The sequence below is a fragment of the Pipistrellus kuhlii genome, unplaced genomic scaffold (genome assembly GCF_014108245.1).
Source record: "Pipistrellus kuhlii isolate mPipKuh1 unplaced genomic scaffold, mPipKuh1.p scaffold_m20_p_5, whole genome shotgun sequence".
Classification (NCBI taxonomy): domain Eukaryota; kingdom Metazoa; phylum Chordata; class Mammalia; order Chiroptera; family Vespertilionidae; genus Pipistrellus; species Pipistrellus kuhlii.
The window spans coordinates 46,328,188-46,355,126 of record NW_023425551.1 but is presented as its reverse complement, the minus strand read 5'-3'; the positions used below and the strand labels follow the sequence as shown (position 1 = coordinate 46,355,126).

General features: G+C 48.0%; 1 protein-coding gene across 1 annotated transcript in view; it reads left to right on the top strand.

Annotated features, from left to right (window-relative positions):
* The first annotated feature begins 407 nt into the window (after nt 1-407).
* NT5E (5'-nucleotidase ecto) overlaps nt 408-26,939 on the top strand; it is a 44,643-nt gene continuing 18,111 nt past the window's right edge. Inside the window, exons 1-3 of the mRNA XM_036413904.2 lie at nt 408-818; nt 21,842-22,064; nt 24,582-24,770. Coding sequence (XP_036269797.1) covers nt 480-818; nt 21,842-22,064; nt 24,582-24,770 — 751 coding nt within the window. The 5' untranslated portion in view covers nt 408-479. The remainder of the gene's footprint in view (nt 819-21,841; nt 22,065-24,581; nt 24,771-26,939) is intronic.

The window sequence follows — 26,939 nt, the reverse complement described above, 5'->3', positions numbered from 1 at the left end:
ACACACCGTGCAAGGTCTCTTCAGAAAAACTCGTGCCTCCCAGGAGGCGGGCACCGGCGAGGACGCAGCCGCGGGACGGACGCTCCCGCTCCCCGGGCAGCCGGATCGCTGGCGCCCGGGTTCTGGGTTCGGGCAGGGATCCCGGGATCGAGGCCGGCACTAGCTGCTCCTCGCCCGGAACAGCTTCCCCCTGTTCCTGGCGGAACGGGTGCCAGCCACTAGCGCCGCCCGGGCGCCCGGGAGCTGGGTCGGATCCGGTGACCGAGCGGGCGTGCGCCTGGCCGCGGGGCTGGGCTCCCGGCGGCCAGAGGGCCCGCCCCGTCCCGCCCCTCTCTCCAAAGAGCCTCACTCCGGCGCTCGCCCGCACTCCCGCCGCTCCTCTCCACTCCGATCCTCTCCTCTCCGCTCCTTTCCTCTCCGGGTCTCTCCTCTCCGCCCGCCCGCCCGGCTCGCCCGCGCCCGCTCCCCGCGCCGCAGCCATGTGTCCCCCGGCCGCGCGGGCGCTGGCACCGCGGCTCCTGGCGCTGGGCGCGCTGCTGTGGCCGGCGGCCGGCGCCTGGACGCTCACCATCCTGCACACCAACGACGTGCACAGCCGGCTGGAGCAGACCAGCGAGGACTCCAGCAAGTGTGTGAACGCCAGCCGCTGTGTGGGCGGCGTGGCGCGGCTGTACACCCAGGTGCAGCGCATCCGCAGCGCCGACCCCAACGTGCTGCTGCTCGACGCCGGCGACCAGTACCAGGGCACCATCTGGTTCAGCGTGTACAAGGGGGCGGAGGTGGCACACTTCATGAACGCCCTGGGCTACGACGCCATGGTAAGCGGAGGAGAGGAGTCCGAATCCCGGACCGAGAGGGAAGCCGGGGTGCAGGAGGAGCCCATGGCCTGGCCCCCGGGGTGGGGGTGGGGGGGCCGCCAGCACCTGGGAGCGAGGCGGGGAGAAAGGCCAGCGAGCCAAGTGAATACAGATGCACAGTGTTGATCTGTATGATGCGTCTAAACCTATTGAAGTGGGGGATCCCACCTTGGGATTTGGGTTATTTAGGGGAGCAGGAACCAGCCCTGCCTCTCAGAGGGATAAGCTTGGGGTGCATCCGGAGTTTGGCGACTCTCCAGGGCCAGGGACCCAAGTAGGCCTGTCTCATCCCGCTCATTGACTGCTCCGCTATCATAGAACGCTTTATCTCTGTTTTACTGGGAGGAAAACAGGAGGTCAAAGACGTTGAGTACATTATCCAGAGCACCAGCTCCAAAAGAGGAGACCTGTTATGTGTGGATTCTAGACTCTTTGACCCCAACTTGACCTTGATTACGGGTTAGGTTCTCGGCTCAGCTACCTTAAGTGTGCAAGCTATTGCCTCTATCCGTGCCTCAGTTCTGGCCGCTAGGAAGTGGGGATAAGAACTCTATGTACACAGATAATAATTTAATTTAAAAAAATTTTATAGGAAAAAAAAAGAACTCTATGTACCTCTCATGATTGCCTGGCACGTAGTACACAGGCTTCCATACATGTTAGCTCTTCTTCTTCTTCACTGCTGTGTAAATCTAAGAAGAGAAAGAAACTCCCACAGAGGACCAAAATGCTGAAGACTACTGGGGTTCCAAAGGACTTCAGTAAAATCAGTTTGGCAGCGGAGATGGGGGAAGCATCCAGCTTAAGAGAGGAGGGGCTCCTAGGACACATGCAAGAGCTTAAGGTCAAGTCCAAACCCCAAGTACTATGTTCAAGACGCTGTCTTATTTGTTGGACTGGATTTTGGAGAAGGAGCAGAGAGGGTTACATAGCAGTAAATAAGTATAACCAGTTTGCCTGTTTAAGCAGATCCCTCCCCCGAATTTTAACCCTGTGTAAAATCCTTGGGGGAGGAAGTGGGAACCAGAATGTGAAGAGAAAGAACAGAGGGAGGGTCACAGAAGGAGGGTGGGGCGATCTGTGAAGTCCTGGCTGGGGAAGGGAAGGAGAGGTGTGGACGAGTCTGGAGAACAGAGGCCTCACAAGATACTTTGTGTGAGAAGAGAACAGAGGTTGGCAAAGCACAGTGCTGCATTTTTTCCTGGAAACTTGGGAAAAGGAGGACAGGAAAAGATTAGAAGAGAGCACAATTGTTTCGTTTTGTTTTGCTTTCTCCCACAAGAAAGCTCGTTTTAGAGAGAGGAGAGAAGGGCGGCCAGCTCCTCTCCATTCTGATCACTGGGTTTAAGGTTATCAGAACCTCTCAAAGCAGCAGCAATTCAAAGGGATCCCCAGGCCCCAGAGTTTATGGGGTGCTCAGCCGAAAAATGGTGGGCCCCAAGAACTAACTCTGTGTGGTCTCGGCATTAGCTTCTCCACAACCCAACCTGCTGATGCTTAGGACACAGTAATGGCCGGATAAATATTTATCGAATGGAGTTGTTATTAGCCTACTTCTCCACTTCCCCTCCAGAGGGATAGAATAAACCTTACATGAGTTTGTTTTGATTTCACATATAAACCACAACTTTGTAAACTTTTCTTTCTGTGACACCCCTTTCCCCACAGTTGTGTAAACTCCTTTGGGGGTGGGGTCAAGAATTCCTAGTTTTCCCTAATAACACTCTTTTCCTCTTCAAGTCAGACTGAGCTCCTGGTGTTAACCATCTTATCGAGTGTTTATGACAGGACTCTGGGTGAGGCTGGGGCAGTCTTGCAAGTTCCAACCCATCCCCACCAGGAATGCTTTGAATGCTTTCTAGAACGTTGGATGGGATTATTTTATTTTTAAGTTTCGCTCAAAGTGACTAGGCTGGGGCTTGAGGCTACTGACATTGTTGGCAGGGGGTAGAGGGGAGGGGTGGGGAGAAAATGGGGTGGGGTTGGGGCTGGCTGAAAGCCACCTTCCTGATAGCATCTTATCAGAAGTTTGTGCAGTCCTGGGGTTTGACGAGCGTCATTGTTTGACCTGCATCAAATCCTAGTTCTCGTGGCCAAACACCACCATGTTCTTGTGTTACAGAGATTTTTCACTGTCCTTCTGTTTGTACTGCTCTCCGGGAATTTATGGATATTCCGCTGTAAAGGTTTCCCCGCCCGCCTGCCCGCCACCCTTTTCTTGAATCTCAGGAAGCCGGAGGTTCCGATCAGAGTGGAAAACAGCTGTGGAGGGGCAATCTCCAGTTCTCTAAAAACCAGACCTGGTCCGAGGAGCCACAGATACGGACTCAGGGCTGTGGGTGGCAAAGAGGAAGCTGCTGGAACCCAGCGAAACCCCAGGAGTTCCCTCCAGTAGAGTCTCTGAGCAGGCGTAGGCTTCCTGGACCTGCTGCAGCGGTGAGAGCTGCGGGAGCAGTTCTGAGAGCCCTGCAGGTCCCAGGATGAGACTGCGGACCTCCCCGGACAGGGACTGCTGCTGGCAGATAGCTCTAGAGCACATGTGTCAAACACAAGGCCCGCGGGCCAAATCCGTCCCGCCAGGCCTTGCAATGTGGCCCGCACCGAGCTGTCATCACTGCACTCCGCTGCGTTTCCATCACAATGACAGTTTATGACTGTTCAGTAAACCATTCGGCCCGCGATTTAGGCTGGATTTTAGATTTTGGCCCCTTCTCTGATTGAGTTCGACACCCCTACTCTAGAGGGAGGATGGCAGAGCAGGGGCCTGGTGCCCCCCGCAGCAGGAAGACAACGTGGATGCACTCACTCCCAGTGTGAGCGGAGCCAGGTTACTTTCTCAGGCCTCATGTTCCCTAACTGTAAAGCAGGAGGGCTAACCCCCACCCTGCAGGTGGCATTTTTGTGAACAAAGCATGTGATAAGTGCCATTAACTTCCCCAGTGCTCCATAGAGGTCCATTCCATGGGTTCTAAAAAAAAGAGAGAGCGAGAGCGAGAGCGAGAGCGAGAGCGAGAGAGAGAGAGAGAGAGAGAGAGAGAGAATGGGAAGGCTTGGGTTTTGCTACCATCCTTTTATCTGATTCTGACCACCTGGCACAGTCTACCTCCCTTCTCCATCCCTTCCACCATCTTTTCTTTTCTTTTTACTTTTTTTTTTTTAATATATTTTATTGATTTTGTACAGAGATGAAGGGAGAGAGATAGAGAGTTAGAAACATCGATGAGAGAGAGTCATCGACCAGCTGCCTCTTGCACACCCCTTACTGGGGATATGCCCGCAACCAAGGTACCTGCCCGTGACCGGAATCGAACCCAGGACCTTTCAGTCCCCAAGCCGACGCTCTATCCATTGAGCCAAACCGCTTTCGGCTCCACCATCTTTTCTAAGTCCTGTTGTCTAAACTATCCTTAATGTTTACTCGTTGGGCAAACTTATGAAAATCCCCCCATCCCCAAACACAAAGCTATACGAATTCATCTCTGCAAGTGAGATCATCTCTGCAAGGGAGAATCTGTCTCACCATGGAGGTGGGCGGGCTGTGAGGAAGACAGCTTCTTAGGGAAGGACAGCTTCCTCTCCAGCTGCCCCTGCTTCTTAGGCCTGGCCCCTGAGCCCACTTTCTGCCCCAAAGACTGCGGCCTTAGCCTCAACGAATTGCTCCAAGGAGCCTGAGCCAGCAGCTGGGGTGGCGACCATCTCCCCTGTCTGTAACTCGCCCAGGGGACCACTAGCCAGATACCCATGTCACGGGTAGGCAACCACTCTAATGTGTGAGGTGTTTATGTTTTGTTCCCGTGTGTACTTGCAGAACCTTGATTATTTGAGGTGCTTGTTTTTCTGGTCCTCACTTTTGTCCTAAACTGGCTGTGTGATCTGTCCCTGTCATTCTGTGTCTACTCTGCACATACATATATTGCGCATCATGCTCCACAGAGATCTCCATAGACTTTACCATCCTCCCCACCTCCATCCCACCCCCACCCCACCCCCAGTGATGGGTCCACAGAGATCACGCAAATGATGGTGCAATTCCACAAGTATGCTGCTCCCAGTAGCCTCCTACAAAATATCCGCTGGGAGCATTTCTTTGGGCAAGATTGCTGACCACAGGCACATATATATTGGCTTTGACCAAAGCCTGCTACATTGCTTCCTGAGTGCCAGAGCCCCCTCCCCTCACCCTCTTCCCCAGGAAGTTGTGAAGCCCATACCTTGCAGCGTTGTCCTGCTTTCCAGTAGGTGTCAAGTGACATGGCTGCTTGAGCTTGTATGTTTCTAATAAATAGTGAGTTTGATATATTTATTGATTTGGGGGGGGGGGCTTTCTCTTTCCTAATTGCATATTCACATTTGCTTTTTTTTTTTTTTTTTTTAATTGGGTTTGCTCTGTTTTTCTTGATTTCCAGAAGTTCTAGGTATTGGTCTGTGATCAATTTTAACCATTTGTATGCCATAAGCGTCTATAGGCAAGCAATGGACCTTTTTTAATTAAATTCAAATTATTGTGGCAGTTAACGGGTTATACTTTGAAAATATTTTTTATTATGTTATGTCCATTAACTTTGCCTATAGTGTCTTTAATTGAAGAGAAATCCTTCATTTGGTAAAATCAAATTAACCTTTCCTTTTGCCTTGAGATTTGTGCTTTTGAAAGTTTACATGACTCTATTCATTTGAAGCTTGTTATCCCCGGTACTTATCACCAGAAATTCAAAGCTCAAGTTGGATTATTATCTTTCTGCCTTTTGAGGATAATAATCTATACTCTGGGACTATGTCATTACCTCTCTGAGTCACTTAGTTCCTTATCCTATAAAATAAAAGGCTAACATGCAAATTGTCCCCTGGACAGGAAGTTTGCCTGGGAGTTCAACCAGGGGGCAGGGCCAACTGGTCAACCTCCCCTGTCCCCTTCTCCTGCCTGGCCCGATTGGCCATGATAGGGATGGAATGGCTGGACCCCACCGGTGTACAAGTTCGTGCACTAGGCCTTTACTCCTATATAATAAAAAGTTAATATGCAAATCAACCGAACAGCAGAATGACTGGTTGCTATGATGCACACTGACCACGAGGGGCAGATGTTCAATGCAGGAGCTGACCCCTGGTGGTCAGTGCACTCCCACAGGGGGAACACTGCTCAGCCAGAAACCAGCCTCAAGGCTGGTAAGCACAGCCATGATGGCAGGAGCCTCTCCCACCTACACAACAGCACTAAGGACCCCTAGGGGGATGTCCCCTAGGGAGTGGGCCTAAGCCAGCAGTTGGACATCCCCTAAAGCACTTGTGTCAAACACAAGGCCCGCGGGCCAAATCCGTCCTGCCAGGCCTTGCAATGTGGCCCTCACCGCGCTGTCATCACTGCACTCAGATGCGTTTCCATCACAATGACAGTTTATGACTGTTCAGTAAACCATTCAGCCCGCGATTTAGGCTGGATTTTAGATTTTGGCCCCTTCTCTGATTGAGTTTGACACCCCTACCCTAAAGGGTCCCGAACAGCAAGAGGATACAAGTCAACCTCCCCTGTCCCCTTCTCCTGCCTGGCTGAGGGACACACACACCCCCAGTGCACAAATGTCATGCACTGGGCCTCTAGTTCTATATAATTAAAGCCTAATATGCTAAGTGTCTGATTGACCCATCAGCCATTCAGTCAATCAAAGCATTATTATTAATCATATGTTAAGGTCACATATCAACCATTCTCTGTGATGTGCAGTGACCACCAGAGTGCTGACAGTCGACCAGTCACTATGGCGTGCCTGACCATCAGGGAGCAGATACTCCTATAGATTAGCTTGCTGCTAGGGTCCAGCTGATTGGGACTGAGCAAGATGGGCTGGACACACCGTGGATTCTTCCCTCAGTCCCTCCTGGGCTGACCAATCTCCCACATCTCTCCCCAGCCCTGATCATGCATAATGTGCACCAGTGGGGATCCCTCAGCCTGGCCTGCATCCTCTCACAATCTGGGACCCCTTGGGGGATGTCAGAGAGCCATTTTCAGCCCAATCCCACAGGCCAGGTTGAGGAACCCCACTGGTGCACAAATTCGTGCACCAGGCCTCTAGTATGTAAAATAAAAGATTTGAATCAGCTCATCTCTGAGGTTCCTTATATCTCTAAACAAATAGTGTCCTAAGAAATGTTTTGATTTAGTTAAAGGGCAGGAGGATGAGGCAAAGGGGCAGAGGCAGGAATCTACAAGGTGAACCAGCCTGGACTATGGCGAGTGCCAGCAATTATGAGAGGTGAGGTGCACAGTTTACAGGCATCTTGAAAAGTTTGGGATCACCTCTGTTGTCAGGGGAGCCACTGGAGGTTTCTGAGGAGAGCCTGACAGTAGTCTAATAAAAAAAATATTAAAAAAGAAATATTTGCTCTCTGTCCCAGTTTCTGAGAATGTCTTATATATGCTAATAAGATGACTGATGGCTGGGGACCCTTAGATAGTTTCAGAATGAGGGCTGGTGGCCAGAAAGGCCAATCTATGATTAGAGATTTGGAATTTTCAGCTTCCCTTCAACCTCCTGGGATGGGAGAGGGACCAGAGATTACGCTAGCCACCAAGGGCCAATGATTTAATCAACTGTGCCTTTGTAATGAACCTTCCATTAAAAACCACTAAGTGATGGAGCTCAGAGAGCTGCTGGGTCAGTGAACACATGGTGCTGGAAGGGTGGTGTGCCCGGAAAGGGCATGGAAACCTACACACGCCTCTTCCTCCCGCCATACCTTTCCCCATGCATGTCTCCCATTTGGCTGTTCCTGAGCTGGGTCCTCTGTAATACACCAGTAATAGTAATGAGAGCACTCTCCTGAGTTTCAGGAGTCATTCTAGTGAACTTTCAAACCTGTGGAGGTTTGATAGCTGATTCGTCAGTAGCACAGGTGGCCCAGGACAGGCAACGGGCATTGGAAGTGGGAGAGGGGGGCAGTCTGATAGGCCTGAGCCCCTATCTTATGGGATCCGATGTCTACACCAGGTAGGAAGTATCAGGATTGAACTGTCAAACACCCAGTTGGTATCTGCAGGGAACTGGTGAGAAAAACCTCTGAGCGACATCGAAGAGTCAGCGTTTGGGAAGATGAGCAGACGTGGATGGAAGGAGAAGGCGCCACAGAAGAGGCAGGGGGAAGAGGCAGGGCAGTAGTGTAGGTGTGAGATGCTAAGAACTGAACTCTGGAGATGGGGAAAGGAAGGCTGAATGGAGGAGAGCCAGCCTCGATAGGCCGGCAGCATGGCCTGTGGCTAAAAGGATGAATTCCCTGGTGATTCTGTCTGGAATCAAGTCCTCTCTCTGCCACTTAGAACCTATGGACTGTGAGCGGGTCATTTAATCTCATGACCCCTCCCTGCCACATGTGAAAGGTGGGTGTGGTGATAGTCTTCATTCCAGAGCTGGTTGTGGGGTTTAAAGGAGATGATGACGCATGTTAAGTGCTTTGCACCTTGCCGGCCCAAAGCAAGGGGTCATTAAGTGTTGACCATCTCTTGGCAGGAGTGGCTCAGGAGAGGGTGTGGTCAAGAGATGACTAAGAGGGTTCAAGCCAGGGGCAGCGGGAGAGTCAGCAGACTTTGACTCTACTACACAGGGGCACGGATTCTTCCACTTAAGCTCACCCCTGACAGCTAATGCCTGCTATTTGCAGCCCAGAGATGCGATCTGAAGGCTTTTTCTTGGGCTTACTGGACACGATTGGACACCTATGTGGCTGTGAGAGAGGAGCAGTGAGAAAGGATTTAAATGCCCAGGTTTACGGCAGCCTCTTCCAACTCATTGGTTGTGTGAGTTTGGGCAGCAGGTGGTCTGTTGCATGTCATTCCTCAGCATCTCAGCCCCTGCCTGCCCAGCCCTCTGTCTTGCTTCTAACCTGGCAACATAACGTGGTTTGTGCTGGGATGTCAGTGTGACACACAGGTCTAAGTTTGCTTGACAACTCTCTCATGTCTCCCTCACAGTTACTTCCATGGCAGGTGTTTCCTTGTGGGGAGGTGGTTTGGGTCTTCTCCCATTGCTTCCAGACGAAGAGGGTCCCGGACACTGAATGGAGTGTCAGAGAAAACGATGGCCTGAGGAAGGGGAGGAGGAGGAGGAGCCTAGCTCCAAGCCCAGGGTCCTTGCTGCTCATCTATCCATTCAGCCCGCAAACATTCACTAAGCGCGACCACGTGCCAGGCGCAGGGAGAAGGACTAAGAACAGTGAACAAGACCTGCTAGGGGCCTGGTCGGCAAACTGCGGCTCACGAGCCACATGTGGCCCTTTGGCCCCTTGAGTGTGGCTCTTCCACAAAAATACCACAATCTGGGCAAGTCTATTTTGAAGAAATGGCATTAGAAGTAAGTTTAAGTTTAAAAAATTTGGCTCTCAAAAGAAATTTCAGTCGTTGTACTGTTGATATTTGTCTCTGTTGGCTAATGAGTTTGCCGACCACTGTGCTAGGGCGAAGCTTACTGTTGAGTAGATGGAGGGGGCAGGGCCCACCTTTACCAAATGGAGGCTGCATAGGGCCTCTGAAGGATGGGGGTAAGCAAAGCAAAGCAAACCTGACTGACACTCTGGCACCTGTGCACAGGGATTGCGACAGTGAGCGTTTCCCTCCCCGCCCAGAAAACTAATCCCGAAAGTGAAGAGAAGTCACCTTAGAGTCAATTGCTTGCAAATAAAATTCTTACAAAGGAATGTGATATTGTCATATCAAGGAAACTCTCAGAGTTACTTATCTTCAATAACAACGCTGGGTTTACAGAAGGCCGATTAGCAAATTTTGTTTGGAAAGCCTGAAAGCAAGTGGTATTTTTTAAAAGGCAATGAAGGTTGTTATTGTTTTTAAAGCTCACACCTCAGGAGTTGCAAGTGTCTGGGGGTTATGGGTGCCCAAGCCTCAGTGACGTGATGCTGTATGTGTGGTCTGGGCCCTTGGGCTTCCTCTGTTCCATCCTGAAGTCCACACCAGGGCTGGGCTGGGAGGGGAGAGGGGTGGGGAGGGGATTGGCCTCACGAAAGCAAAAGCAGCCCCGGCCAGGTGGTTCCGTTGGCTGGAGGGCCAGCCCATACCCCAAACGGTTGAGGGTTTGATCCTCGTTTGGGGTTTGTGATGGAGACAACTAATAGATGTTTCTCTCTCTCTCCCTTCCTGTCTCTCTAAAGAACACAACAACAACAACAAAAAACATCGATAAAAACATATCCTCAGGTGAGGATTTAAAAAAAAGAAAGCAGCTCTAGCCGGTTTGGCTCACTGGATAGAGCATCGGCCTGGGGACTGAAGGGTCCCAGGTTCGATTTCGGTCAAGGGCATGTACCTTGGTTGCGGGCACATCACCAGTGGGGGGTGTGCAGGAGGCAGCTGATCGATGTTTCTCTCTCACTGATGTTTCTATTATAACTTTCTATCCCTCTTCCTTCCTCTCTGTAAATAAATAAATAAATAAACAAATAAATATAAAAATAATTTTAAAAAGAAAGCAAAGGCAACTTCTTGTCCTTGTTCTGGCATCTGTGTTTGCTTAACTGAAAATGGGAAAGCCAAACAAATCACAAACCAAATTGGCAGCTTTCCGTACTTCACTCACCAGTTCAGCTGTGTAAATCCCTCCCTCTATTTTCTTCAACCGCATGACTAGAATTTCTCTTGACACTTCTTTTCCCTCACTGGAGTAATTACTTCTGTACATGATACAAACATTAGCTGGAGCCCTCCAGCCCCTTAGAGGTGTAGTTAAACCTGCCTGAACCTCAATTAGTTGAGCAGGTAATTCTAAATGTAACATTGGCATGCATATTTTGCGGGTTATGGAGAGTTTGTAAAATTTCCCATCTGATATGGGAAATGTTGTCTGTTCAGTACTTTTTCATTGATTCATTCAACAAACACTGAAGTGCAGATGAGCTAGATCACATGTGTCAAACACAAGGCCCGCGGGCCAAATCCTTGATAGCATGTGAGTTGGTTAACAGCACTGTTGAGGAAAAGATTGTTCCACTCATTTTAAATTCACATTTCTGGTTAACATTGTCAGTTTATGACTGTTCAGTAAACCATTCGGCCCGCGATTTAGGCTGGATTTTAGATTTTGGCCCCTTCTCTGATTGAGTTCGACACCCCTAAGCTAGATAGAGGCCCCCCAACCCCCAATTATTCCTGCCATTCCACCAGAAGCCACATTGGAGGATGGAGCACACCCCAAAACCAAAAGTGGCCTCAATGCCAGAAACATATCAGCCAAACCAAACAGTTTATAATCCTCCCCTCCTAAGGTTATTGTTGAGTCTTGCTGGGTGATGAGGAACTGAGCCCTAACCCTCAGGTAGACTGCACCCTCCAGCCCTTAACGAGCGAGCTAGCATGCAGATGACTAACTCCTGTGTTGCAGATTTCTGACAAATGTCTTATTGGCATTATTACAATTGGTATCTGTGGATTAAACAAATTCTTTTCTTCTGCATCATGCAAATTGCACTGCTCTTAAATCAATTCTTCTCTCATTTGCTTTCCTTCTGACTTTGCGTTTAAGCCTCTTGTTCTACTTGGGGCATTTTTGACTGCCTTGGCACTCGTGTTTTCATCTCCTCATCTGTTTATACAGGTGATATCATTTGCCTGTGGGCTTCCTCTGATGGCGCAATGGAGGGGACGCTCACACTCTGAGCCCCTGCAGTCCTGAGCGGGCAGGATGTGCCTGCACCGCTGCCGGGCTGTCTCACACACGTCCCCACGCGTTTGATGTAGGCCTGGATGCGTGGATAGATGTGCTGTGTCTTACTCTATCCCTGCCTGCCCTGTCGACTTCCTGAGAACAGGGACCGGGGCCTCGTACTTGGCACTCTCGGACCCTGGAAGAAATGAATTATTGAAGGATCCCTATGCCTGCCCAGTGTTTACATCAGCGGCAGTTTTGCAGAGGGGTGAAGGCCCTGGATGCTGAAACCTCTCTACCCTTGTTCACTACCTTGCTCTGCGCCATGCTAGTGGTGTGAGCCCTATACCTCAGTTTCCCCATCTCTAAAAACAACAGTAGCCCGGCTGGCGTGGCTCAGTGGTTGAGCATCGACCTATGAACCAGGAGGTCACTGTTCAATTCCCGGTCAGGGCACATGCCTGGGTTTCGGGCTCGATACCCAGTGTAGGATGTGCAGGAGGCAGCCGATCAATGGTTCTCTCTCATCATTGATGTTGCTATCTCTCTCTCCCTCTACCTTCTGCTCTAAAACAAATAAAATAATACAATATAATATAAAAAGGAAAAATAATAGCATCTACCTCATTGCATCATAAGAATTAAATGAGTTAATATGTCAACAGGACCTAGCCATGTGGCAGGAAAGTGTTAACTATTAATATTTCTTTTGTCATGGTTGTTTTTCTTTTTTTAAAAAAAAAAGAAAGAAACACCTTCTCTTTCTTGACATTCCCTTATGCCAAGTTCACCGGTAATTTTTAGCAGTGAGACTTCTGGGAACAAAGCTGAGGCTATGACCTGCCCCCTTTCTAATTCAGATATAGGTGTCCTTTGACAGACCGAATAGTTGGTCCCTTAGCAGATTTCCATCAATAAGAGGCTTTCAAAATGTTTCATGTTCTCCCTGCCATCATGAAATCCAAATAATGTTCTCATGTGCACACACAAGACACACACTGAACAGTTCAAACTTTGTTTTTTAAAAATGAACTTATTTCATCCACAAACTAGTGCCAATGAGATATTAGTAGAAATATAAATAAAAATACAAGAATGAAGAGAACCGGGCCCGTTTCCATAATGGGCTGCCAGGGGCTCCGGCCTTGAATTGAGATGCAGGTGACTAAGCTTCTCACCAGCTTCCAAGCAACTTGGTTTTCTCTCATTTTACAACTAAGTTATTGCTTAACTAATTTACCAAGTTCGCTTTTTATGTCCTGCCTTCTTTTGAAAAATTTTAATGACTTACATACCAAATCACAGAGAAAAATTGAGGCTGGTGTGAATCCTGGCCAGTGTGGTTCAGTTGGTTGAGCATTGTCCCCTGCACCGAAAAGTTGCTGGTTTGATTCCCAGTCAGGGCACATGCCCTAGTGTTGGTCTCCATCCCCAGAGGGGGCATTCAGGAGGCAGTCAATGGATGTTCTGCTCTCACATCAATGTTTTTCTCTTTCCCTCTCCCTTTCTCTCTCTCTCTCTCTCTCTCTCAAAAAAAAAAAAAAAAAAAAAAAAAAAGATCAATTTTTAAAAATCTTTACAAGGAGCAGAGAAGTGGGTGGTTCTGTTATCCCTTCAGCAAACATCTGCTGGGCACTGGTCAGGCTCCCATCTGGTGTCACCAAAGCTACAGGGACAGTTGACAGCACTCCCAACCTCTGGGAGAAAGATGTGAGGACTGGCAACCACAACGAGGACAAACGCTGTCAAGAGACATGTGTGCCAGGCATGACTGACGCACGGAGACCGGCATCTACAGTGGAACTGGCACGCAGGCTTCTCATGGAAGTCACGCTTGAGCTGTGCCTAAAGCAGCTCACTGCATGGGAGCAGTTCAGTGTTCCTGAAACTCAGGGCCCCTGGAGCTTGGCAGAAAAGAATGGGGCAGCTCAGGGAGGCCAGGGAGGGGCTGTCCAGGGAGTCAGGACTGAAATTTTGGTGGGCAGTGGGCAGTGGGTGGTGGGCTGTGGACGGTGGGCGGTGGGCAGTGGGCTGTGGATGGTGGGTGGCAGACGGTGGGCAGTGGGCTGTGGATGGTGGGTGGTGGGCGGTGGGCAGTGGGCTGTGGATGGTGGGTGGTGGGCGGTGGGCAGTGGGCAATGGGCGGTGGGCAGTGGGCAATGAGCAGTGGGCAGTGGAAAGCCCCAGAGAGGCTTGCAGCAGGAAGCAGTTGGGTGTGTGGGGGAGGCAGCCTGGCGGCCTGCCGTGAATGGCTGGGAAGTGTGTGGGCCTGGGGGCCAGAGACCAGCTAGAAGGCTCTGCGAGGGCCCCGGGGAGCAGTGGTGAGTCAGAGTGGGGCAGTGGAGTGGGGTGGAGGAGGAGACCACTGGGGGATGAGGCAGGAGCAGAAGCAACAGGACTTCCAGGCTGGCTGGCCAGGAGGGAGGGCGGAGGGGAGAAGAGAGAGCTGCCGGCTGCTTCTGCAGGTTTCTCAGGGGTGGTGGAGGCTCCTTCCCAACCTCTGGGGCCACATGCATCCCAGCACGTGTCTCATTCCCAGGCGACCAGGAGTGAGAGCCCTTCTCCAGGTGCTCCAGCTGGCAGAGGGAGGAGGGGGAGCCTCGGGGAAGGGGGGGAACGCAGTCACCACCATCTCCCTCCCAGACAACTCCATCAGTGTCTCCTCCAGGCCTCTGACCCAGAGGCCCCTCCTGTGTCTGTAACCCACCTGGCCTGGTTTCAAGCGGGGCAGGCCTAAAATGAAGGGGAAAGGAGGGGGAGCTTTTCACAACTTGGAAAAATCTAAATGTCCCGGTAACACTTGGAATAAGACTTCTGCTGCAGGTCGAGGCAGACAAACCGAGGATGCTGCGATAACTAGGAACTGGTCGGAGCTGGGCCTCGGTGAGCGTCCCTCAGCCTCACTGATGGGGGGACACGTTTCCCAGCAGAGAATGCGGGCTCTGTCCTCGGTGAGGCCTCACCAGTCCTGGGCCTGTGAGGACTTTCCTGCTTTCAGGCCTGGCGGCTCGCGTGCCTTCTGTGGCCCGGTTTCCTGGTGAAATTATCCTTCTGTGGCTCCTGTGGCCATTCACTAGAGGTTTTCAAAGCAGCACTCTTCCCCGGTTTGGGCCAGAGACTGTGTCCTGTAGCCCTTTTCCGGCTGCAGCTCAGACGCGGGGACCCGGGCACAGAATCCCGGGTTCCTGGAAGAGGCTGTGGAGGGAACCGGCCTGGGGCTGAGGACCAACCAGCAACTCCAGCCTGGGGATTAGCTCTCTCCTTCTTTCTCCTGCTCGCCAGTTATTTATTGGCTTGTTTGTTCATTCAGTAAATATTTACCAGTAATTTCCCCTGCGCTACGTCCATTTTAAATGGATTTTGGAGGCCAGTTAATGAGTATGCCAGTGGCACGCTCCGGCCTCGGTCCCCCCTGCCTTAGCCACCACCCCTGACCCACTCCCACACCACGTGCTTTGTTTGTTCCCTTCCTCTCGCCCTGAGTGTCCTCGCTGTTTCTTCTGTTTACCCGTTTATCCAGTACCAGAGGGAGCATTTGTTTATGGGGGGAAGCAGGAAGTGAATGGAATGGCAGCTCCTCCTAGGAGGAGCCTTGAAAAAACATGCAAGTTGGCACGTAGCCTCGAGGACCGTGTGGTCAGGCAGCAGACTGGCTGAGCAACGACCGAGTTCGGTGGCAGGACCCATCCACACCATTCCTGGCACAAACATGGCAAAGACAGCGGAGTCAGAAACGATTCTTTCTTTCTTTTAAAAAAAAAATGTATTTTTTTTATTGTTTAAAGTTTTACATATGTGTCCTTTTTCCCCTGATTGAAGCCCCCCTCCCACCCCCGAGGACAAGCCCCACTGCCACAGCATCTGTGTCCATTGGTGATGCTAATATGCATGCATACAAGTCCTCTGGTTGCTCTCTAACTGCACCCCCACCCCTGCCATTTGTCCCTGGATCTATTTTTGTTCATCAGTTTATATTGATCATTATATCCCACACATGAGTGAGACCATGTGATATTTATCTTTCTCCGACTGGCTTATTTCACTTAGCATAATGCTCTCCAGTTCCATCCATGCTGTTGCAAATGGTTTCTTTCTTTTTTTATAGCAGCGTAGTATTCCATTGTTTAGATGTCCCACAGTTTTTTAATCCACTCATCTGCTGATGGGCACTTAGGCTGTTTCCAAATCTTAACTATGGTGAATTGTGCTGCTATGAACATAGCTGTGCATATGTTCTTTCTGATCGGTGTTTCTGGAAGGTGGGAGCCCTGGGCAGGGCTGTGGTGCGCAGGAGCAAAGAATTTTCAGGAACCACCAGAGGCTCACCCCAATGACAATGACCAGCGCCCTGCCTTGGTCTGGCGCCCTGCCTTGGTCTGGCGCCCCTGCTCACCTGCTCCACCATCCTACCCTGACCGACACCCACCATGTCCCACACATGCCCCCTGGCGGTCAGCGTACATCATAGTGACCAGCTGTTCGGTTGCTCATTTGTTCCGCCATTTGGTCTATTTGCTTATTAGGGCTTTATATTCTAGTATATAGATTAGGGGTGTCGAACTCAATCAGAGAAGGGGCCAAAATCTAAAATCCAGCCTAAATCGTGGGCCGAATGGTTTACTGAACAGTCATAAACTGTCATTGTGATGGAAACGCAGCGGAGTGCAGTGATGACAGCTCGGTGCGGGCCACATTGCAAGGCCTGGCGGGACGGATTTGGCCCGCGGGCCTTGTGTTTGACACATGTGGTATAGATGATTCTGGTGGAGATATTGCAGGTATGGGGCAGAGTGGCATTATGACATCGTGCATTTGTTTGCAGTACAATTTGGGTGGATATTAGATACCTTTCATTTAATTCGGTATCCAAAAGATGATAACTGAAGGTCAGTTTAAATTCTTTTTAGTGTACAGTGCATTGGATATAAATGATAGATGTGATCACCTCATAATTACCAGAAAATGTGTCATGGACAACAGTGTGGTGATTGCAGAGGAAGAGTGTGGGAGGAGTAGAGGTGGAAGAGGGGATAGAGGGGATAATGGTGATAGAAGAAAGAAAATTTAAAAATATATATACAATATATAAATTGCTTACTTTGGCCTGTGTCCAGAATTTGTAAAAATTTCAAACTAAAGTTTAGACACAAGCTATTCCTCCTTAACAGCAGGGTATTTCTTAGCATATTTTATTGATTTCAGAGAGGAAGGGGGCGGGAGAGAGAGATAGAAACATCAATAATCAGAGAGAATCATTGATCGGCTGCCTCCTGCATGCCCCACATTGGGGATCAAGCCCCACAACCCGGGCATGTGCCCTTGGCCGGAATTGAACCAGGACCCTTCAGTCCGCAGGCTGATGCTCTATCCATTGAGCCAAAACAGCTAGGGCTTTACGTGCCATGCTGGCACGGCCAAGAGTGAACTTGGGGGTAGGGGGAGGGGGGCTAAAAGGCTTAGAAAAGACAGACAAGAGAAGGAAAGCTGGGTCTCAGTGGGATGTTGCTTCCTGAGAGACAGCGCTGACGCCCACAAGCCATATCTTTATTTTATAGCAGATGCCGCCAGGCCAAATAAGGGCGAGGTCAAGATGTTTACAGCATTCTCGTGGGTTTGGATCCTAGTCAACTACATGCACCTGATCCAGCTTTGTTTATTTCCAGCCTTATCACGTAGGCACGTGGGACCATGTGTTCGGACCTTAGGTTCACGCTTACAACTGCAGCTGTTGGCTATAATTGTGCTGGGAGGACTCTGCCCTCCAAGCTGGGACTTGCACGTGGCCACGAGAGGACTGTGCCCCTCATCAGTCCAAGGCTTGAACCTGTCCAAACACTGTAGCTGCGCCTCACAGCTTCAATAATCAAAACAAGAAGTTTGGAGTCAGAAATCTTAGAATATCTTCATTCTTCCATCACTAATTCATATGACCTCAGGGGCCTGCTGGCCCTTACCCTTAGTCAACAGACAGTTTCTCCAACCCCACTAGACTCCCACCGATTATCCCATCAAATGTAAATACTGACAGCCGCCACAGAAGGTGCTAAAAAACATCAGACTGTATTCCCCAGAGTTTGATTAACAACAACAGTATATTGAGTCACAGCAGCAGCATATTTCCTCTTGTCCTTCCATGTTCATTAGTTTTTAGCTTTAAACAGCAGACAGCAGCTCAGGTGTGTGGGCGGTCCAATACCCTGCCCTGAGCTACCGTGTTTCCCCGAAAATAAGACATCCTCTGAAAATAAGACCTACTTACAGGTTTCCTTCTGAGTGAAATATAAGGCATCCCCCGAAAATAAGCCCCCCCCCCCCAGGCTAAACATGAGAGATTTGGTCCACTGATTCTGAAAGAAATGGAGTCACAAGAAATTCACCAGGAAATTCAGGAATTGGATTGTTATGATGGCGTTCCAGAAGATGATGACATGATTGTCATTGAATAAATGGGTAAATTCTTGATACTGTAGGATTCACAGTTTGTCTGGTTTGTGTTGACAACTACCGTACTACCGTACCGTATACAGGTAATAAATTTGCTTTATTTTCACTTAACAATAAATGTGTACTGTATTCTTCTTCATGGAAACATAAGACATCCCCTGAAAATAAAACCTAGCGCATCTTTGGGAGCAAAAATTAATATAAGACACTGCCTTATTTTCGGGGAAACAGGGTAGATGGAGAGTGTGGGAAGTTTCTTTCCTATAAAATCATCAGGCTTGGTTTTCGGTCGTATTTTGGGCTTCTGCACAAAGGAAGCAGTGGGGTTGAGAAGCTGGGTCTAGGCCAGAAGCTCGCATTATATTTCTTTGGTTCTGGTATCTAAAAGAGGGTAAGTAAATATTAAGTTAAATTCTTTTTAGCATACAGTATACTGGAAATAAATGATGAGAGATGTGATCACCTCATAATTACCTAAAAATGTGTCTAAGAAGGGAAAATGGGCTCAACTCTCTTTACAGGCAAGTGCATTGGCATCTGCCGTGGACAGAGGAAGGGGAAGGACAGTGAAATTTAGTGTTTATAGTAAAGTGACCAGACGTCCCGCTTTTGGCGGGACAGTCCCAATTTTTAACAATTTGTCCCGCGTCCCTCAGCAAAAAAATCAGGACTTTTTTAAAACGCCTTGGGACGCAGGACAAACTGTTAAAAATCGGGACTGTCCCGCCAAAAGCAGGACATCTGGTCACCTTAGTTTACAGTAAAAATATTCAAGGTTGTCATTGGGCTAGAATTAGTGAATGAACAGGATTAGTGGGCGAATGAACCCAACTGTAGAAATGAAATGTTTGGAAAAATAACAGAAGAGAGAAAAGGAGAACAATAGACTATGATTTAGCGTCAGGGAAATCACTTGCCTGATGTGAGGATTACAGCAGAGTGGCAAGTAATGGTTTAGATCCGATCAGGATTAGTGGCTAACGGCACGAGGGAAGCTGTGGGCAGAGCACCAAAAAATTGGCAGGCACTCACATACGGCAATTTTCAGAGGGCACAAAAAGGGCAGAGCGGTCCTGCGGTATGAATTTTTTAAACTCTCTAGTGCCTGTGCTACAAAAGCTGTTTGAGATGTAGAAGAACACGGGACAACGATTTGCTCTGTATATTCTACCTTTTATTGTTCAAGTTCTTCAACACATTTCTTGAGCTGCTGCTGCATGTCAGCAGGACAGGGTCGGGGAAAGGAGCCCAGTGTGCCAGGGTGAGGGACATGGTCCCCCTTCTGAAGCGCTTAGGCGTCATGGCATTCTAATATGTGCCAAGGAAGAGAGGCGAACAGGAGTCACGGTGGGGAAATGAAAATAGGAGCTGCTAAAAAAAAAAAAAAAAAAAAAAAAAAAATGGGTATTTGCAAAGAGATTTTCTGAATAGATAATTTTGTAGGAAAAATTAGTTGTGTGTGAAAGAAAGAAATGTGTTGGGGATACTTCTGCTTATTCATTTATTCATTCGATGGTGTGTCCCTGCTCTGCTCCAGGGTCTGTGCTGGGCATTGGGAGGCCAGCGGGCAGGTGCAGGGCCGGTGGGGGCTGCACAGAGGTGACCTCGGCAGAGGAAGGACATCTAACTCAGACAGGGAATGCAGCGAAGGGTTCTTGGGAAGTTGTCTTCCAGAAGGGGCATCAGACTTCAGGAGCCGAAGCCATTGTTGAACAAGGCTATTCTGTCCCGCCCATCTATAGGTCACTCATCATTTGTCATATACAAAGAAACAAAGATAAGTGAAGAGCGTAAAAAAAATTGCAAGCAGGATTTGGGTTTGAGTGCCCACTAGATACTAGGCCTTATACAACGCCCTTTACCTCCCAGCATCCAGTTTGGAGAAGGTTGGAGTCCAACAGAAGGGGCTCTAGCCCCAGCACCACTACGTACTCATGCTGTGAATTGAACAATTCCTGTAGTGCCTCCAGATCTCAGGTTTTCTCACCTGCAACGTGAGGATAGATGGAATACCATCCTCACAGCTGGAAACCAGGTTTTCGGTACAAAATCACTTTGCGCGATGCAGGTGTGTGGCAAGTGCTTAGATTAAAAAAAAAAAAAAAAAAATATATATATATATATATATATATATATATATATATATATATATATATGTGTGTGTGTGTGTGTGTGTGTGTGTGTGTGTGTGTGTGTATGTGTGTGTGTATATATATATATATATATATATATATATATTATACACACACACACACATATCGTGTTTATCGTGATTTTTGTGCTGTGATTTCAGCATCCTTCCGGGAGGAGCTGTGGTTTAAAAATGCGCCCAGGTCTCTGCTCGTGAGAGGAGGAGTCAGCCCTGCCTGGTTGCCTTGCACACCAAGGACTGGGAGTCAGAAATGAGGCTGGAGGGTGGGATGAGACCAGACCTCAAAGAGCCTGGTGGCCCACCCTGCTCAGGGTGTTGAATTTGATCCCAGAGGGAGCAGAGAGCCTCTGTAGGACCTGAAGGCTAAGATTGACAAGGTCAGACTTGCTGAGGTTGTTCTGGCTGCAACATGCAGGAGGGTTTAGAGATGGGATTGGCTGCCCCGAAAGCCCAGCGAGGAAGCTGTTTCTTTAGTCCAGAGAGGAGGCGAGGACTGAGGCGGGTAGCAGCAGTGGGATGGAATGAAGCCACGTTTAGGAGAAGGGGAGAGATACTGGTGGGGGGAGTGAGTGGGAAGGATTTGGCTGCACCAGGGTTTCTGGCTTTATTCACATTGGTAGCTTGGGCCAAGAGGGGAAAAATGAAAAATATAACGTCAGCTATTGCTGCAGTCCAGCCATATAATGCTGGTTAGTAAACTGCAAGGTGGCTGACACGTTGGATAGTCTTTCATGAAGAACCATAGAAACATTCGTTTTAAAAAAAACTTTACAGTTAAGCAAGATAGTTACTGAAATCTAACAGAGACATTTCACCATAGGAAGAAAGCATGAGTAATACGGTTACCGAAAACCGGGAGGAACTTTACGGCAAGGTCACCTTTTAAGAGGGAAATAATTGGGTAAGAGGAAGAGGTAATAGATTCTCAGAAATGGAGAAAAGCAAATTTAGAAATTCTGCATTTAATTGGGGAGACAGGTTGGTGGGAGAGTGAGGACACTGTTGCTTTCTCTGTGTAGAGGTGTACCCTGTAGGACATAATACACAGTTGTGCGAGCAGACAAACAGGGAATGCCTGTATGGCCAGCAAGGGGCTACAGGGTAGAGCAGGTGGACCCCACAAAGAGAAAACTGGGGAGGGAGGGTGCTAATTTAGACAAAGGGTCACCAGCCAGTACTTCTAGACCTGTTCCCAGATGACCTGCAAAGTGAAGCAAATCCGATGTGGTATTTAGAAATTCTGAGAGTCACTGGTTTGTTTATTTGTTTGTTTGTTTGTTTGTTTGTTTGTTTAAAACTAGAGGCCTGGTGCATGAATTCATACACAGATGGGGTCTGGCCCACCCACCCTGATAGGGACCAATCAGGGAAAGGACCAACCAATGGGAGGGGCCACAGACAGTAGGCCTGGTGAGCGCAGGCCCTGCCCAGATCCGGGTTGGCAGGACCATGGACGCCCAGCCCGCTTCCCGGTGGCTCCTGTGTTGCTGCCGCCTCCAGAGCAGGAGGTGGTGTGGGACCCAGGCAGCTGGTCTCAGACCAGCCCAAGGACCTGGATGTCCCTGGCCCAACTCCAGGACAACGGCGCACACCGCGGGCAGGAGGAGGGCAGAGGCCCCGGGAGTGGCCTCTGGGAGCCCTGCAGTGTTGGAGCCGCTGGGCTAATGCGTGATTCTTCAAAGTGTGCTTTCACTGGAATTGCCAGAGGACCTAATCCTTTTTCTCTTTTCTTTCCTTCCTAGGCCCTGGGAAATCACGAATTTGATAATGGTGCCGAAGGTCTGATCAATCCACTCCTCAAAGAGGCCCAATTTCCCATTTTGAGTGCAAACATTAAAGCAAAGGGGCCGCTAGCAACTCAAATGGCAAATCTTTATTGGCCGTATAAAATCCTTCCCGTTGGTGAGGAATCGGTGGGAATTGTTGGATACACCTCAAGAGAAACTCCTGTTCTCTCAAAACCAGGTACTTGCTACATTTATAGCACTCCTCGCTTGAAAATAGAGGCAGCAAGTCAGAGCTTGGCACTATTTTTGTGAGCTGTAGGGAGGAGGAGAAACCACATGAGGTGGGTGTATCTAGGATGGCACTGATGAAGCTTCGTAAGGACATCACTCTTCTGTTCCGTGAACTTCCTTGTTGACAGTGTCTCTGCTTAATTGGGTGCTTTTAATATTGGAGGAGAAGTCTACTTAACTCCAGGGCTAAACAGTTCAGAGTCATTTACTGGAGAATAAGAGCCACATCATCACTGCCCTTGTCCTGTGGAGTCAGGGTGCCTGGAGTGAGGGGACCACGTGGTTTACCTTACCTTTCCCTTCCTGGTGTGTTTCTTACATGGCCAGTTAACTCTTGTCTGCCTTGGCCTCATTCGTCTTTTGTAATTGAATGACTTTGCCCTATCTGGCTTTCTGGGAAATATGTATGGTCTGATGATATCTACATCCATATGTACACTGAGTGGCCAGATTATGATCTCTGAAAGCATAATAATCTGGTCACTCAGAGTGTGTGTGTGCGCGCGTGTGTGTGTGTGTGTGTGTGTGTGTGTGTGTGTGTGTGTATGAGGAAATGAGGCCCGGTGCATGAATTTGGGCATGGGTGAGGTCCGACTAGCCTGGCCAGGTGGAGAGGACATGGGCGGTTAGTTGGCTGGCCTACCTGCTGGTCGAACTCCTGGTCCAGAAGACAATTTGCATATTAGCCTTTTATTATATAGGATATACATTGAGTGGCCAGATTATTATGCATTCAGAAATCATAATAGTCTGGCCATTCAGTGTATGTTTTAAAAGACATATATCTGCCTATATCTATATATACATTTATACACAAGCTTTTATATATAACCCTAAGACCATTCAAGAAACATTTCTGAGCCACTTTTACAGGAAGGAACACTTTTCACAGAAACACTAACAATGAGAAATGACATTTTTTCTAAATTCTCCAAATTAATTTTCTTTCCATATTTGAAGAAAAAGGGGAAACTAGGGGTTATCAGAATCAAGGATTTCCATAAAGAATTTGCCAAAACTGGTTTGGCTTCATGGATAGAGCATCAGCCTGCGGACTGAAGGGTCCTAGGTTCGATTCCGGTCAAGGGCACGTACCTTGGTTGTGGGAACATCTCCAGTAGGGGATGTGCAGGAGGCAGCTGATTGGTGTTTCTCTCATCGATGTTTCTAACTCTCTGTCCCTCTCCCTTCCTCTCTGGAAAAAAAAATAAATAAATAAAAATAAATAAATAAATAAATAAAACCAATAAAATATATTTTTAAAAGAAAAAAAAAGAATTAATTGCTACACCTGTCAGAATGGCCATCATCAATAAATCAGCAAATAACCAATGTTGGCGTGTATGTGGAGTAATAGAAACCCCTGTGTACTCTCAATACCCAGATGGGACCCTTGTCTATGCAGAGCTCAATGATACTCTCATGCTGACCTTAGCCAGTGAGCAGAATGGAGTTGTCAGCCAGCGTGTTAAGATTGGCATACAAGCCGGGACCGGTTTAGTTCAATGGATAGAGCGTCAGCTTGGGGACTGAAGGGACCCGGGTTTGATTCCGGTCAAGGGCATGTACCTTGGTTGCGGGCATATCCCCAGTAGGGGGTGTGCAAGAGGCAACTGATCGATGACTCTCTCGATGTTTCTAACTCTCTATCTCTCTCCCTTCCTCTCTGTACAAAATCAATAAAATATATTTAAAAAAAAATTGGAGGCAGTGCAAAGCTATCCCAACTCCCCCGTACTGCCTTTATAAAAAAAAATAATAAATAAATAAATAAATAAATAAATAAATAAAGATTGGCATACAAGAACTAGTTGCTGACAGAGTTTTAAGTTTAAGACTATCCTAAACTTGCAAACCAAGTCTTAGAATTAATCATCTGTTTTGTACTTTACGCATATGTGCCCAGGCATTTTCTGCATTGGTGTAAAGGAAGTCTACATATGCAATTAGAACAGGAAAAAAAATAGGCTTAAGGTCTGAAACCTCCTCATAGTTTGAGCTTGAATCTTGAGGAACATAATATCATCTGAAACCTTAAACTAATGCAACATTAAGTGAATGTAACTGATAATCAATAACCTGGATGGGCAGAAGGTGGCTTTGTAGCAATTTTATATTTAATTTAAAAACTCACTGGTTTGACTCAATGGATAGAGCATCAACCTGCAGGCTGAAGAGTCCCAGATTCGATTCCGGTCAAGGGCACATGCCCAGGTTTCCAGCTTGATCCCCAGTAAGAGGCATCAGGAGGCAGCTGATGGATGTTTCTATCTGTCTCTCCCTCTCCCTTCCTTTCTGAAATCAATAAAAATATATTTTAAATAAATAAAATGTGTTAGCCTTAGTCATTTAAGAGCTTTAGCAGATTAAGATGGTTTTACCTAGCAAGTTAGTGTGTACAATAAGTAGTATAATAAAAAGTATTCTTAATACGTATCCATTGTATTTGTTTTGTTCCTTTTAGGGCCAAATTTAGAATTTGAAGATGAAATCGCTGCATTGCAACTGCAAGTAGATAAGCTAACAACTCTCAGTGTGAACAAAATTATTGCCCTGGGACACTCTGGTTTTGAAATAGATAAACTCATCGCTCAGAAAGTGAGGGGCGTGGACGTCGTGGTGGGAGGACACACCAACACGTTCCTTTACACAGGTAATTGCTTCAGAACGGTTATACCAGCCAGGGGGTCTACACAGTTTAGTCTCTTTTGCCTTTGCAACTGCTGTTATTATTTTTACTACTATTTAGCATATTACAGAAATTATATATGTAATGTATTATACATATGTAATACACATTGAAAGGTAATAGGTGTAAATCTTACTCAGAGACATTACAAAGACCAGTTTATTGCTTTCATGATTATGTCAGTTTCATGTATGTATATTGTAAATATATAAATGTACACACACACACACACACATATATACATATATATATATATATATATATATATACAAATATATATATATATATATATATATATATATATATATATATATATATATAAAGCCAGCGACCATACAGCCATAATGACTGGTGCTATGATGCCCACTGTGGCCAGCGAACCAGCCAATCAGAGGGTGGGGCTGGCTGGCCAACCTCACAACCCCTCCCCACTGCTGGCCTACTCCTGATCACACCCTCCCACCCCGATCAAGAGCTGGCCGCTGACCAAACGTACGTTCCCTCCTCAACACCCCCAGTTCCACCCCTGATCAGCCCATCCCACCATGATAGGCCTGCAGCCCCTCCCCACTGCTGGCCTGGTCCTGATCCCCCTCCCCCAACACCAATAGAGGGCAGGGCCAACCCACCAACCTCCTGCAGTCCCTCCCCCACCTGGTCCCACTCCAGATCAGCCCTCCACCCCATCAGGAGCATATAAATAAATAAATAAAATAAACCCAAATGCAAAGAAACTTGTATGGAGCACCCACAATGCACTCTGATCTCTTCTGTTCTACTGTTCCATTTTTCTAATAGCCGGTTACCACCCTTGATCTCTTCAGATGGTAGCTAGCCCATGTTTTGGAAAACTCAGCTTTAAGAGAGGTGTGACCCAAACAGAGCATGAGCAATCACTGCGCGAACCTCTCTGTTCGGAGGCCGAAGTCACTCCCGGTTCTGCGGGGCCTGTCGTTAAGGCCCCTCAGCGATGCCCTCCCACAGCCCACTGCCACCCCAGCCTTGGCGAGGCCTCTGTCAGCGATGCCCTCCCACAGCCTACTGCCACCCCAGCCTTGGCGAGGCCTCTGTCAGCAGCTGCTGGCTCTGCCTGGCTCCCCACTCCCTCTGCAGCCTGTCCCTTTGCCCCTGCCACTTTGTTCCAGCCCATGAAGTCCTGCAAAACACTGTGTGCCTTTGCTAAGTAGCCGAATTTAGTTAATGATGAATGACTGTGTGAGAGAAGGATGTATGGGTAAAAGTTATAAGCTGCTTATCCATAAATCTCTAGGTAGATAGTTAGCCTCCAAAAAACACTGCCTCTAAGAGTCTTAGTCATTCATTTCACATCTTCTGATTGCTTAGCAAGATTAAACTTGCTCTTGTGGAAATTTTTTATTTTGATGCTCATCGTTCTGAGGAATGAGCTGACAAAAGTAATAAGGGTATTCCAGACACAGTAAGGGATGAGGCATATTTCCTTGTTTAAGTACATTTTTTCAGCTTTAAAAAAAAAAAAAAAAAACACAAACCTTCACTGAATTATTTGAATTGCATTAGCATAAAGTTGTTAAATATTATTAGTTAATAAAAATATAGTTTTAAAATAATGCATCCTTGGAATTGTAAATCTTGCTGAGAATCATTTCAACACACATATAGGACCTGACACACACACACACACCATCACACACACACACACACACACACACCACACACAAACCATCTCACACACACACCATCTCACTCACACACCATCACACACATACACACACACCATCACACACACCATCTCACACACACACACACACACACACACACACCATACACAAACCATCTCACACACACACCATCTCACTCACACACCATCACACACACACACACACCATCACACACACCATCTCACACACACACACACACACACCATACACAAACCATCTCACACACACACCATCTCACACACACACCATCACACACACACACACACTCCATCTCAAACACACACCATCACACACAATCACATACACACACACACCATCACACACACACACACAAACCATAGTTTTATGAAACAAATGAAAAATAAAAACACAGTCATAAGAAACCAAGGCTCCTTAGGACTTTCCTTTTTTGTAAAGACCTTGCCGGGCTTTG